The 14,675-nt window shown below is 44.4% G+C and overlaps 1 protein-coding gene across 1 annotated transcript; it reads left to right on the plus strand.

The window, feature by feature from the left end:
* Positions 1-873: 873 nt before the first annotated feature.
* On the plus strand, positions 874-14,671 carry LOC121673141 (treslin-like; the record flags this gene model as incomplete). Its single annotated transcript, XM_042046209.1, has 20 exons — positions 874-1,569; positions 2,119-2,404; positions 2,962-3,203; positions 3,470-3,713; positions 4,226-4,361; positions 5,085-5,227; positions 5,931-6,143; positions 6,794-6,942; positions 7,677-7,771; positions 8,131-8,224; positions 8,392-8,471; positions 8,796-9,032; positions 9,447-9,543; positions 9,764-9,836; positions 10,542-10,682; positions 11,177-11,267; positions 11,783-11,844; positions 12,657-12,812; positions 13,548-13,705; positions 13,892-14,671. Coding segments are annotated over exons 1-20 (4,125 nt in total), but the record flags the coding sequence as incomplete, so codon positions are not given.
* Between the last annotated feature and the right edge of the window lie 4 nt (positions 14,672-14,675).

The following is a 14,675-nucleotide window of genomic DNA, read 5'->3' on the forward strand; positions in this document are numbered from 1 at the left end:
TGTCAGCCCCTGTCCGGGTGCTCTGACCCTACACTTTTTCACAGAACCATCAGGGTTGAAGAGACCTTTACAATCAAGTCCAACCATCACTGTAACTCCTAAACCACATCACCCAGCGTCAGATCCAGATGCCTCTTGAACACCTCCGGGGATGCTCTCTCCACCACTTCCCTGAGCAACCTGTTTCAATGCCTGACCACCCGAACACTACATTTTTTTTTTCTAATATGTAATCTGAATTTGAATTTCATCCATTCAGGCCCTGGGCTGTCTTTGCTGCCCTCCAGGGAGGCTCGGGGAGGAGGATGCCGTACCGGCAGGACCCTCCAGGCAGGCTCTGTGTGCCGCTGTCCCTGTCCCTCCTGCCCGCGGGCGGTAGCGGGGATGGGGAGGTGCCGTTGTGCGGACGGACGCAGACCTCTAGCGGCACTAGAGGAGCCTGCCCGGGTGCAGGGTGGGCAGGATGGGGCCGGGGCTCAGCCCCGGGGTCGCGGCCGGTGCCCGGCGAGCGCGGCCACGGCCGCTCGCTCCGCGGGTTTCCCCGCCCGCCCCGGTGACGTCATACCCTCGCACACGGTGACGTCACCGCTACGCGCGCCCCGCCGGCTTTAAATTTTAAACCGGTGGCGGCGGCCAATCGGCTCGGTCCGCGCGCTGGCCCCGCCCCCCCGCTCCGTCTTCGGCCCCCGCCAATGGGATTGGCTGCGCTCGCCGCGCGGCCGGCCAATCAGCGGCGAGCACCCGTCTCGCCGCCGCGCGGCTCCGCCCTCCAGCTCTCCGCTGTCCGCCAATGGGAGAGGGAGGCGCGGGAAGTGGGCGTGGCTCGTGCTCGGCGGCAGCCAATGGGGGCGCGCGCGGGGCGAGGGCGCGAGCGGCCGTACCGGGCGGGCGATGGCGGCGGCGGCGTGAGGAGGCTGCGCCATGTCGTGCTCGCACAGCGCCGTGTTCCTGCTGGACACCGCCGGCCCCGCGCGCCGCGAGCGGCTCCAGCGCGGCGCCCTCCGCCTTCTCGCCCTCCTGGGCTGCCGCTTCGGCCTCTCCCGCCTCCGCTGGGCCTTCCGCTTCTTCGACTCGCTCGGCGGCCGCGGCGGCGCCTCGCGGGGCGGCGGGTTCCGCCCGCCGGGGCCCCGCGCCTGGGAGCGGTTCGAGGAGGAGCTGGCGGAGCGGCTCGGGGCGCGGGCCCCCGCCGCCTTGCCCGGCCCCGCGCCGCGCGCTGCCCTCACGCACAGCGGGCTCAAGGAGACGCTGCTCGACTTCCAGTGGGACCGCCCGGAGATCGCGTCCCCCGCCAAGCCGCCCCGCAGGAGCCGCAGGACGGGGCTGGCTGCCCGAGAGCCCCCGGAGGCGCCGCCCGAGGGCTTCGTGAACGCCGTGTTCCTTTTCTCCCCCTGCCCGCACTCGCGGAGGGAGCTCCGGCAGTTCGTGTCCGGGAACGATGCCCCCTCCTCCCCTGGAGAGCCGCCCACGGCGCAGGAGCTGGCGGAGAAACTCCTGCCCAAGAGTGTCCAGGAGTTGCTTACGGAGCAGAAAATCACCCTGTTCTGGGTGGACACTGCCGACTGGGCTCAGGTAACGAGGTTACACCGCATAGCTTTCAGCTGGGAGCACTAGCGGGACATCTGCCACGCTACTTTCTGGCATAAGTAATCTTTGGGTGGTAGGGAAGCGCGCCAAGGTTCACTTACTGCCGCACAATCTTCAGCAAGGGACTGAAATCTGGAACGGAATTATCCACCTGGAGGCTGAGATACATCTGCAGTGGAGTAGCTGTGCAGTGTTTATTGATGAGATGTCTTGTGCTTTGAGTTAGGGGGGTGTTACAGTTGTTCAGAATTGCGGATAAGCAGCCTGATAGTTCAGGTGTGTAGACACCAGATTTAAAAAAAAAAAGAGCTTGAAAATATTGCTAGCTTTTAGATCACTGGGAATAGTATAAGCTTTGCTACGTTCCTGTGAAGGCTGATAAAGTCCATAAAAACTCCCAGGAAGCACCGTGTTTAGATGCTTTGGATAGGTTTCCTATACCAGCTTTTCTGAAAACGTGCAGTCTTTATTTGTTTACATGGAAGTTCTCTCACTGCCAACCTTAACTTGAGACCTCTCTTACTTTTATTTCAGCTGATCGAATGCCCGGATCATGGGGGCTACTGGACAATGTTTGAAGTGATTTGTCAGATGGGAGGCACCATTTTGCCAGCTGAAACCTTGGTGCACTGTTTGAGTCACCCTAGGGCAGATGTTGCTGCTGGCTTCCTTGGGGACTCCAGGTTCCCAGTGCCACAGGCTGTGCCTTGGACCACGCTTCTGCCGCTGGATGCGACTTTGAACTGCTTGTTCTCGAGGCCATCCGTGTATCGATCAGTGTTTCCCCAGCAAGAAGGAACGTTGTTTCTCAGCATGCCTGGTAATAAAAAAAAAAAGAAAGAAAAATATAGATATATATGATAGTAACTGATCTCTCATGCAGGGTCCTTGATGAGCTTCCCTTTGAATAATATGTGTAGAAGTAACTTCGGATATTTAAAAGCCTAGGTGGTTTTTTTTGTTAAAGTTCTGCTTGTGCTCTATTTCTGATTTAGCCTCTTCAGTTTTCCATGCTCCTAGAAGTTTGGATGAAGAGCTCTTTGCTGGTCCCACCTTATAGAGGTGTACTCCCTTTTCTCATACGATTATTCAGTTTATCTAAAAAAACCCCACAGATTAAAAGCCCCTTCAAAATAAAACAGATCAGCTTTAAAGCAGCATGCAGTATGGGTGGGGTCTTTCTTTAGTGGTCCTTCCATGCACTCAGCTCCTTGAGAGCTTGGGAAGGAGGTCAGTTCTGTAACACACTTACTGCAGAATATATTCCTTATTTAATCTTGGACCTAACTTTTTTACATTGAACTTGTCTCTTCACCTAGATGGAAAAACCTTTTTTACTTGCTTTCAGACTTTTGTTTTTATCCTATCCTTGCACAGGAGGGAAGAAGCAGGAAAGCTGTGCCGTGATCTTGGAACCTCTTGCCATGAGCCAAAGACACCTGCAGTCTCCAGTCAGCATCTTCCTGAAGGGAAGCTTGACAGGTTGGAGCTTGGCACAGGCTGGCCACTTCTTCACAGAGAGCTGGATACTGCAGAGCTCACAGGCTGAGCAGGGAGAATGTAACACATCTCTGTTTCATCAGCTGTTGAGGAGTCTAGTGGCTGAAGGACTGCACATGGTAAATCTTCCTCTTTGCCTTAAGCTAATATCTGCTCTGAAATGAGCTGTGACAAAAAGGGTGGCAGTATCATGTTGGGAAGACAATAATAGTAATAAAAGCTGCACTGCAAATTGTTCATTTGAAGCTAAATTCAGAACATTTTCATTGAGATCATGTGACTCTACAACCTGCTTGTAAAGTATCTGTGCTCCTTAGGGCTCTGTATTTCCAGATAATGTAAACTCTTCGCTTTTCCCCTTTTTTTTTTTTCTTTTAAAATGCAGGTTGCTGAGGTATCTCTGTCTAAAACTTGGTGCCCCTGCACTGCTGTTCTGTCACCACTTTCTGAGGATACTGCAGTTCTGACTGTGCTTGGTCCTGAGAAGACTGCTGAAGTTCAGGGATGCAGCCTTGAAAGAGCTGTAGTGGAAGACTCTTCCCAAGACTGTGCTACTCACCTGCCAGAGATTGTGAATAGTGTGTTGAGTAAAATTGACATGTCAGTGGAAAATTCTCTGGCCAGTCTGGGTAGGTGTCAGGAAATGTAAAACTTGCCATCTTTTGATCATCTCCAGATCTGCAGTGGAAAAAATCTAAGGTTAATGATTTTGTCCTTGAGGAGTCTCATTTTTGGGACTTGTTCATTGTGTCATCTGTAGCTGAGGCCTTGTGATGTGACACAGAAAGAAATCTGCAGGGGTGTAGCTTTCTGGCAGAGTGTTAGTTTCCATTAGCTTGCAGCTAAAGCACAGCTACATGTGCCTGGGGCCATGTTTTCAGAAGGAGGCTTCCTAAAATGTGTCACATGGGCTATCCCTGGCCAGGAAAGCCTTTGGGTGGGACGGCAGCAAGAAGGCTGCTTTTACTCGTGTGTTTTGTGTTTGAGTGAATCTTTCATCTTCTGATGTATTAGCAATGAAAATGCCTTTCCAGGATCAAAGGTTTGGGAACCTCTGCTTTAGAGCCTCTCTGAAGCCTGGGACCTTCTGCCACTTCGTTCAGCTTTTCTAATTTTTATGTATGTGTGTGTCTGCTTACAGGAGAAGAAACTCCAGTGCCAGAGTGGGTCCAGCGGGAACTGTCCCACACAGGGGCCTGGCATCCTTCAGTGCTGGAAGCATGGTATCCTGCATCAAATGCTTGTGGAGCAAGCTCGGATCTGATGGAGTCATTCAGGTATTTTTCTGAATGTCTCTGAGTAGTAATCAAGGATTTCTGCTTCCAGTTAAAGGAGTATGGCTGTAGCATTGCTTAGAGTTCTATAATTAAGTGCCTCTTAATTAGTAGTGCTTTTATTTCTGTACTCAGTTTACTGTTGGCTTAAATCTTGGTGTATAGACAAAAGAAAATGGGAACAGGTTGTTTGGGTATCAGTTTGTGTGGATCAAAATCTTGGTAGTTTCAAGAGTTATACAGGTCACTTAAAATGACCTTAAGCTACTTGGGAAATTACAGACTTGAGCTTTTATGGCATGGTAGGATCCAGTGCAAGATACTGAAGATGTGGTTGTGTTCTCACAGTTGGTATTTATTTGGAATGAATGAGCTTGCTTTCTTCAAAGAGCTTGCTGAATGAAACAAGAGAGTCTAATGCAGGGTAGTTTAGAAAGCACAAAGCTGCTGATTTAGTTTTGTGGTACAGGTCAGTGCCATATCCATTGTACATTAATGTAATGCTTGTTTCCAGCTTGCCATGACCCTTCTAAGAGGGTGGTTTGGGTTTTTCGCATCTCCTAAGTGTGTTGGGGAACAGGTGCTGGAAGAGTTACTAGTGTGTGCTACTTGCATTGTATTGCTGCAGAGTGGAACCTAGAAAAACCTTGTTTCTGTTCACAGGGAAGAAGGGATACACCTCCTATTCCCACCTTTTTTTGATAACTGTAGTGTTCTTTCATATAGGCTCCTGCAGGCTCCTTGTGCTAACAGGAAGGATGATGCAGACCAGTCTGATGTGGAGCTCTCAGAAAGTCTATCTGAGCTGTACCAGAGAAAATTCAGTGAAACTTCTGCTGCAGCTGGACCAGGAAATAACAAAAAAAGACGTATGTATACTTTGGGATTATATGTGCATGTTGTCAAAAAAAGATAATGCATGAACTGCAGAGATATGTACTCTTAAGTAGTAGCATGCTTTGGATTATTTTATTTAGGGACAGTCTCATTTATCTACTAAGTATTAGGTTTGTCCTATAGTAGAACTTGAATTACTGTAATTCAAGGCTGTGCAGTGACTGACAAAGCTGTTAAAAGCAGCATGCAGAGCTCTGCAGTTTAATTAGCTGTTGAAACAGGGACTGCTACAACTACTAGTAAATATTGCAACCTCTCAATTTTGTTCTAATTAGAGAAATAGAACACTTTCTTCTAGAAGAGTTTAATCATTGCATTTCTCTACATTAACCATAGTTGACTTTACCCTAGCCTCATGTATCTGCAAGTCCTACTCTGTCAGCTGTTTCTATTTCTGTGACATAAGATTGCCTCCTATATATATAAATTTTATTAAATCTACCTAAGTTCTTATGCAGAGCAATGTGCACCTGCTTTTTATTTGGAGAAGCAGCTGCCTACTGTGCTGCCTGTATGCTCATTTCATGAAGAAATGTGAACCTTTGGGGCCACACTTTCCTCTAGGAGGTTACTAATTTCACTTCACAGTTACAGAGTTTAGTGTTGTGCTCTACCTTGGATGGAGTTCCTGTCCCAGCATGCCTGATGGTAGAACACTTTTTTGTGGCATTGCAGGTGGAGTTCCCCGAACTCCAGTCAGGCAGAAGATGAAGACCATGTCCAGATCCCTGCAGATGCTCAATGTAGCAAGACTGAATGTAAAAGCTCAGAAGTTTCAACCTGATGCTGTGCCACCAGCAGTGAACGAGAAGGTTCCACAGAAGCTTTCAGCAAAAAGATTGGATGAAAAGGTGGAAGGAAAGGAAAAGGCACTTAAAATATCAATTGGTGTGTGTTAAGTCCTGTTATCTTTCTGTCTTGATACATCCCATATGAACTCTTGATATCCTGATACAGGAGTCCATGCAGGATTTTTATGGAAGGGAGAGCAGAGAATAATGGAGTATTCAGTGCCAAGGAGCAGATCAGTGTTTGGGTTTCTGTATCTTCAGCATGGCAAACAGTAGACATTTTTTTCCCATCTTTACCCCATTTTGTTTCTGTCTCTTTACAAACTAGTGTTACAGCTGCTTCTGGGGTTAGTTTCTTGCCTTATATCCATCTGAAAAAAGCAATAAGGATTTACTTCTTTATTTTTTTAACCAAAAAAAATAGAGGGAAGCACCCATCAACATGTAACTGGAAATGTAGTCCTGTTTACTAATTAGGTGGAAATAAAGGGCATTTCTTGACTGCTACAGTAGCCTAAAAGTTTGCTGACCTTAAGCAAACTTTGTTGATTATAGAATTGATTTAGCTTGTAGTATGTCAAGGGCCTGGACCTGGGACTGCTTCTGTTAGTGTTCTGTGGTCTGGATGTGTCCTTGCTGGAGAAAATATTTATTACTTCCTCTGTTCCCCACTTCAGCTGGGGTGAGTATTTTATCGGTGAGGTGTGGGGAACAGGCATTTTGTTAATGTAGACCATTTCCTTGCAGACTTCCAAACAGAGGAGGAGCTGCAGTCCCACCTGACTGCGAGCTACCAGAAGGCTGTTGCTGAGGGAATTCCCTCACCTGCACGTGCCCAGAATATGATCATGGCCATTAAAAGGTTCTTGAAAATACAAGATGCCAAAGAGAAAGAGGTAGGTAAGAGCGTGTGAGCGAGGTTGTTACTGATCTGGAAGTCAGAATTTTTACTGTTTTGGGCTACCTTTCCTTCATGTTCTCTGAAGTTTTATGTGCAGTTGCACCCTGATCACTGACTGCTTCTATCTGTGAGGACTCAATAGTGAAAAACTGTGGATGGTTGTAAAGAACGTAGGAAAATCAGTTCAGTTATCAGTTTACAACTTTGCTAAACGTTGCAAGACGTCTTTTCTTTATATTGGCCTCCTTAAAAATTCTAATTTCAAAGACAGTATTTTTAAAAATACATTCTTGCAAACTGTATTGTAAAGAAGGTGCATCTTTTGTTTTTCCATTACGTGGCAAATCTAGGCCTGGCTTTGCCAGCAAAGAGAAATCGTTCAAGGTATTTCTTAAAATCTTTAGCACTATTTACAGGCTTACAACAATCTGAAACCAAAACTGGTAAACCTGTGATTAATTGAACAAAAATACCGTGAGAGACAAATCCAGAGTGAAGAAGGCCTGAAGCTGTGAGCAAGAAACCTCTGTGATTTCAAGCTCTAAGCTGTTCTGTCTCATCATAACTGTGCTACTGAAAAGTAATTCCTTTCCTTGAAAGAAAAGGAAAAAACTGAACTACATCCAAAAGAATGTATTGGGTTGGGGGGATAACTGGGGGACAAGGGAGGAACCTGCCCTTCAGACAGGGAACAGAGTTGAAGTTCTTGCTGTCATTATGTGTCTGCAGGTGGCCTGTGTGGAAAGAGTCAGAAACCATCTCCTGAAGACCAGCAAAATGCTCAGACAACAGCAGGGCTCACAGAAGGAGACCAAAGTCAGAGAGTATGAGACACTGTATTTACTTCACCTTCTGAGATACTGTGGAGTTGGTTAGCAGTTTTTAATGGTGGCTTTTTTGTACAACTGGAAAAGTATTTCCATGGGGCACATGTTTCAAGGAGAATCTCTGGTTGCAGTAAAACCGTTTCATTAAATGCAGATATACCCATGCTGTGTGATAAGCACTGCAGCCTGTATCTGGAATGAGACATCTCCCTTGCCACCAAAATGAAATGCTAACTAAATTTTGCTGTCAAAAGGAACCACTTCCCTTCCCATTGCTTTTTTTGAGCACACCTTTTGCAGTAAATATGCTGTTTCCATTAGAAAAAGAGGTGGTGGATAATTACTTGTTTTCTTAGGTGCCGACTTCAGGTATTTCTGCGCCTTGAGTTGTGCCTTCAGTGCCCTTCGCTGCAAAGCAACGCTGAGGAAATGGAGCAGCTGTTAGAAGAGGCAAGTAAAGTATAAACCAGGTTGTGTTTCTGCATGGCACTGGAAATGCAGACCTGGAAACTGCTTTTCCTTTGATTTTACACTAACACTTTATATTCTTTGCTAAAATATCTGGTGCTGCAGCTGTCACACCTTAATCCATTTTCCCACCTGACTTTCTCTTCCAGATGACAGATATGCTGCGCATTTTATGTCTGACTGAAGACCCAGCCTATCTTACAAAGTTTCTAGAGGAAATATTAGAATTGTAAGTTCTTTAGCATGACTTACGTGTTGCTGGGGACTGTGGTTTGGGTTGGATGTTGTCTGTGAGTAGACAGCAATCAATAGCTTTGATTACTGCATCTTTGTAATACCCAGAAATTTACATGTGTTCTGTTTCTTATCTCTTGATTAAAGAAAAAGTAGCTGATAAGCAAGTAAACTAATTAAAAAACCCAGTTGATATTCAATTTGTTGTTTGTTTTTAAATTGACATGTAAGAACAAGGATTTAGCTCAAACCTTGGGATTGAAATACCAACAGTTTTGAGGAGGGGTGTATTTGATGTGGGTTCTCTCTGATGCTCCAGGTATATGAATTCTATACCGAAGACCCTTGGAGATATTTATTATGGTCTGGGTACACAAATACCTCCGAAGCTGGCATCTGTTCTGCCTTCAGACTTCTTCAGTGATGACTCCATGACTCTGGATAGCAAATCTCCAGGCCTTCCACCCTCTTTATCATCTGTCTTAACTCCCAGCGCTGTTTGCAGTGAGAGTGATCAGCTGGAGGAGCTGCGCACCAGATCTGCCAAAAAGAGAAGGTAATAATTCCGAACAGGAGGCAGCTTTTTGTTGGCTATAAAAATACAGTCTCGGTTCTGTATTTGATTCTTATGCAAAAGTAGAGTTCAGGAGCATTGTCCAGGAGAGGAAAAGCAAGTTATGCTGTGCAGTAGCTGACCTATATTGTTAAAAGTGATTTACTGGAGATCTCTGTGTTGGGGATTCTGTGTTCATATTAGCAAATTGTGAATGAGTTCCAATACCAACCTTAGATAGGAATAGCTTTTTATATTGCAAGTCATATCTTAGTATAGTAAGTGAGTTATCAATGCAGTTTGCAATTTCAGTTTAGGTAAACACTTCCTATGTCTCGAGTCAAACCTGAGTTTAATTGTCAGTAGGTTGATAACTGTGCTTCTGATCTTATTTTAACTTTTGTTTGTCTTCTAAAGGAATAATGTGTTAGCCAGACACAGGAGCATGACAGAAGCACCACAGAACTTGCGTCAAATTGAGATTCCCAAGGTAGCCAAGAATCCCATCAGAAAGGTAAAACTCTTCCGGAAGGACTGTGTATGAGTTGCGATGCTTGACTGCAAAAACTCTTGCTCTGTATTCCCTTAGTAAGTGTGCCCTGTAGCAGCTGTACAGAGATCAAATTGTTTCAAAGGAGAAACTGAAATAATGTGTGGTTCAGAGCTTACAGTTAATATTCATACTTAAACATAACATTGCACTGCTGCTGAGGCTGATTTCTCATTTGTTTCAGGAGAACTTGCGTTCTTACCTTGCCACTGAGAAGTCCCAGCAGGTACCTTTGTTGCAGAAAGAGGCAGTGCAAGGTATATTGACTTCTGGCTTGTTCATGGAAAGGTGCATCTTCAGCACATGTTGTCCCTGTAAATTTTACTGAGCCATGATGAAATTATGCTGAGGCATGCTGGAAATGTGAAGGAAGTTTTGCTGAGTTGTGCAAAAACTTTGAGGGGGAAAAAAATACGCGATATTCTGTGTACTCATATGCAGAAAACTTAAATTCTGTGTCCTCAAAAGAAAACCTTGACTCTTGAAATTATTTCCGTCTTCGCTGTCCTGGAAAGAAAATGGGGACAAGAATGAACTATATCTGAAAATAGGATATATCCCCACAAATACTTAATAAAAATAAATCTCACGTGTTTTCTCTGAACCAAGATGTGCTTTGGTTGAGATTTTGTAGTACACCTAATGTTCCACATGGGACACACTGACTGTCTGCTTTTTCTGCTATGGCATCTGCTTGTAGTTTATTGCTGGAATAATGCAAATAATAGAAATTCAGGAGAGAAGGCTGGAATGGATTTAGAGGAGGACATGTTCCAGTAGCAGAAAAAACAACTTTTCAAAGCTTTGTAGCCTCTAAAAAGTTGTCTTTCCATGCTGGTAAATTGTTCCTATCCCTAGTGGCCTGGCAAAATTAACTTTGTATGATTTTCCTTTCTTTCTTTTTTTTTTTTCTTCTGCTTTTCCTTGTAATCTGATCTTTTCTTGCTTTTCTTGCCTCACAGAGGTTACAAAGGTAAGGAGGAATCTCTTCAATGAAGAGATACCTCCACCATCAAAAAGGTCACTGAAAAAGATGCTTAGAAGCCAGTCAGTATCTGCTGTGGAAGGCCTAAAATACAAATGCACCAGTGAGGGCAACAAAGGTAGGCTATGACTTGCACATGTAAGATTGTTGTGGAAGAGCTTTTGCTAAAATTCCTATTTTTGCATTCTTAGTTCTATGAAACAATTAGGATCTGTTTTTAATAAAGGAGGGGGTCATCGCTGTGGTGCTTGGGGATTGAATAATGATGGTATTGAAGCTGAAACCTGTTTTTTACTGAACTCTTTACATATAAAGAAAATTAAAATGCTTGGTTGAAAAAGGACCTGTGAAATAAAGATGAAGAATGAAAGTTATCTCAGTAGGTTAACTGTGTCTGACATGGTACTATTAATAATATTGAGGGAGTGGGAAGGAGGCGTAGACACTGGACTGAAATAATGATAGCTTGTGAGTGCTGGGAGACAGCACAATGGTTCTATATTGACTGTCATTCTTAAGCTGAAGCCTGTATGAAACTGTATTTATTTATTTATTTGTTTGTTCCAAGTGCTTATTAATTGTGGGATGTTACACATCTTGCATGATTTTTAGATCATCGCAAGTTACTGACCAGGAGAGTTGCAGAAACACCACTACATAAGCAGGTGTCCAGGAGACTCCTACACAAGCAGATCAAAGGCCGGTGAGTTCCTTCTGAATTTTTCAGTAAGTATTGGGTGTCTAATTAATGGATGTCTAATTAGTGGCTATGAGCAGAATTATCAGGTATTGTTGTGGTCGAAGATCATCTTCACTTAAGGCAGCAAGGGAACCAGTGGAGGCTAAATGCCACTGGGGGAAATACTGCTTGCTTCATCATGTAAGTCAGGCTGCTTTAATTCCTGCAGCTAATGTCTGTCTGGGTTGAGTTGCTGATTCCAGGGCTTCTTCAGAAAAGGTTCCTGCTGTATCTTGTGGGCTCCAGGCTGAATTGTAGCATTTTCTTTCATGTAGAACTGTTACCTGTACAGCTAGGGAGCTACCCATACTCAATTACATGTTAATAGGAGGTGAAGTGCTCACTAACTGCTCACTTAGAGTAGCCCACAAAGCAATATATTGGTGTAGAATAGAGTACTGCTTTTCAGTCTCTGTGCAAGTTGTGTTCCTGTAAATGTGCTTAGTATGCTAAGCCCAAAATGTCTGTTGTTTCTCAAGGTCTTCTGATCCAGGTTGTGACACTGGTGTTGTAGAAGAATCTCCAGAGAAGGCCATATATGGTAAGCACTGATTTTTCATTAAAGGTGGTTTGGCTGTGTCATAGCTCGTAAGACGAGTGTGCTTTGATTTAGTTAATTTATGAGAAGTCAGCCCAAAAGTGTTGTACTGTTCTGTTGGTGGAGCACAGCTGCCTCTGAGAGAACCACTTGCTGCTCATTGCTTTAACAGCTCTGTACAGTAGAGGTTAAGAAAGAGAGGTAGATAGTAAGTCTGTTAAATGAAAAAACATGAAGGACTTGAAGGGTGAACAAGATTCCGAGCTGCTATAATTACTGTCAAACCAGCACATGCTTATTTTTAATGTAACTTCACCATGTTGTGCTGTGACCCTGCTCTGATTTCTGCTGTAACAGACAGCCACTTGGCTCTGGGGAGCGTCTCTTATGTTGGCTACTGCTGTTCCTTATCCCCAGAAGGGAAGAAAAAGCCAGCATGTCTGGGCAAGGAGGAAAATGAAATTGGTAGCAGAAAGAGACAAGAGTATTAACCCATCTTTTAACCTGGATGTAACTTGCATTGAACATGGCTTTTCTAGCATTCCTTTCCATTTAATTGCTAAAGAGGAATGAGTGTAAACATGACTTAGAGGAGGGGGCATCATAATTTAGAAGAAGATTGGTATGCATAAATATTCCAAATTCTCAAGAAAGCTGAACCTTTTCTTCACCTGCTTGCCTTGCTGGGTGAGATAGGTATCTGTAGAGAAGTTTATTCTGAGAGTATGTTCCTTGCAGTTGGGAACTGTTCCTGATGATGTACCCATTGTTGAGGGAGAAAGAAGGCTCAATCTCCAATGTCCTTGCCTTTGCAGAAGCAGGTTTGAGAAGAAGTCCACGCATCAAACAGCTGTCTTTGAATAGGACCTGCTCTGGTGCTTTCTATTCCACTACACAGCCCAGCTCAAAAAATTCAGAGCACCTCTGCCAGAGACAAGAAAAGGAGAGCTGTAAACTGCAGGATGTAGAAGGTACTGAGTGGGATTTGAGCAGACTGATACTGCTGATCTGAAAAGCTGGCATGGATAGCTCTGAGTTTGATTTGATTTGGCTCTACAAGAGACTGTAAGAAGCTAAGAGCTGTCATGTAATATCTTCTGTAGACAGAAATTCATCCTCAGTAATTATTTTTTTTAATTGGTAATCTGAATTTTGAGGATGGTAAGGCAGCTATTTTGAATTCACTGCCAACTTAACAAACCAGTCAGGCTCATCTAACAGAATACCACTGATTGTCAGTCTGCATTCCTTACATGCAGTGAAATCCTTGTAAAATATGGGACAGAAATCCTATAGCTTACTTTCAGTCTACTCTGTGGCAGCATAAAGCAATGACGGATGGGATCTTCTTTGCGGGCTTTCTCAGTAGGATTATCAGCTAAAAATGGTGACACTTAGTTCTTTATATTCTACTTATTAGAATCCTTAGTCATGAACCAGAACTATCTAAAGCTACAAGCTATAAATAGAATAAGAGGCTGAGGTATTTTGTACCTTTTTTTACCATTGGAGCACTCTTTCTACAGATGGATATTAATTTCATAATGGGAAATAACAATAATTCTGATGAAGCTTTAACACTTGGCTAGAAAAGCACATGCCAGGGATATGAGCTTTTTACACTACTTTTCCACACATCTGATGTGATTCAGACAACTGTGGCACGTTACTTTGTATTAGTTAAATTGTACTGTTCCATATTATAGGCCTTAACCAGCATTCAGAGAGCCCCCCTGTCCAGACTCCCAAGAGGTTTTTCTTTGGTGCAGTCATTGACATGTGTAGTCCTGCAGTGAAGCATTCACCTGGAAGGAGGAGAACAAGAAAAGATTCCTTACACTTAGAGGAGGTCACCTCATGTCAGGTAGAAACAGTTACCTCTTTCTTCCCATCCTTGTTTTCTATTAATGTTTAGTCAGACCTATGCATCTTAAATGTAGTGTTCTTTAAGTCTAATCCAATGGGTTTTTTGTTTTTCAAATCTTGGGAAGTAAATATGAAAATGAGTAGATGATTAAATTAAATTCTTTAATTTAATTTTCCCCTGCAGACTCCTAGGAAGACACCTCATAAATTTGCCCAGAAGCCACTGAATTCTGCCAGTAAGCTCCCAAGGAGATCGCCTCGCATTGCCCACAGGACGCCACAGAAGCTGGAGAAGACAGCTGGCAGAAGTCCAGCAGCTAAGCAGACTGTAGCTAAATGTTTGGGAAAGTACTTTTCTCATCCTTCACAAAGGGTCAAGTCTCCATCTGTGCTAAGTGAGAGCAAGAGGGTTCACTTACTGCAAGTAACTGCTGAGGCCTGTTGTGCAGCACAAACACTTTCCCCTCCTTGCAAACAGTCTGGCTTGCAAACACCAAAACGTGAAGGGTTTGCAGTGCTTAAAGCCTCAAAATTACCTCCAACAGATTCAAACCCAACTGCTTCTTCTTCCCCCTCTGCCATCCAAGAAAGGTGTTTTACAGAACTTCAGACTCCAAGACGTTCCTTGAGATACCTCTTAAAATTAGCATCTCCAGGTAGTGCTCGAAGGCAAATCCTCACAAACGAAATTCAGGTGCAGTTAGATCCGTTACCTCGAACACCTAAAAGGACTCCCAGGAAACTTGAAGATCCAGGTTCAGAGTTATGTACCATCCCACTGAGTACAGAAATATCTCAGCTTTCTGTGAGGCCAGAGCCTTTCTGCAGTTTTCCACTCCGTGAAAGTTCCACAATCACTGAGACAATCTGCTCTCCTTCCCACACACAGGCTGGGGAGTCTGGTGCATCTAAACCATTTTCTCAAAAGACTCCAGGCACTTCACTGAGGTCCCTGCTTCACACATCCA

Source organism: Corvus kubaryi, unplaced genomic scaffold, assembly GCF_017639235.1.
Source record: "Corvus kubaryi isolate FWS band 111438036 unplaced genomic scaffold, C.kubaryi_AGA036_p1.0 65243, whole genome shotgun sequence".
Lineage (NCBI taxonomy): Eukaryota > Metazoa > Chordata > Aves > Passeriformes > Corvidae > Corvus > Corvus kubaryi.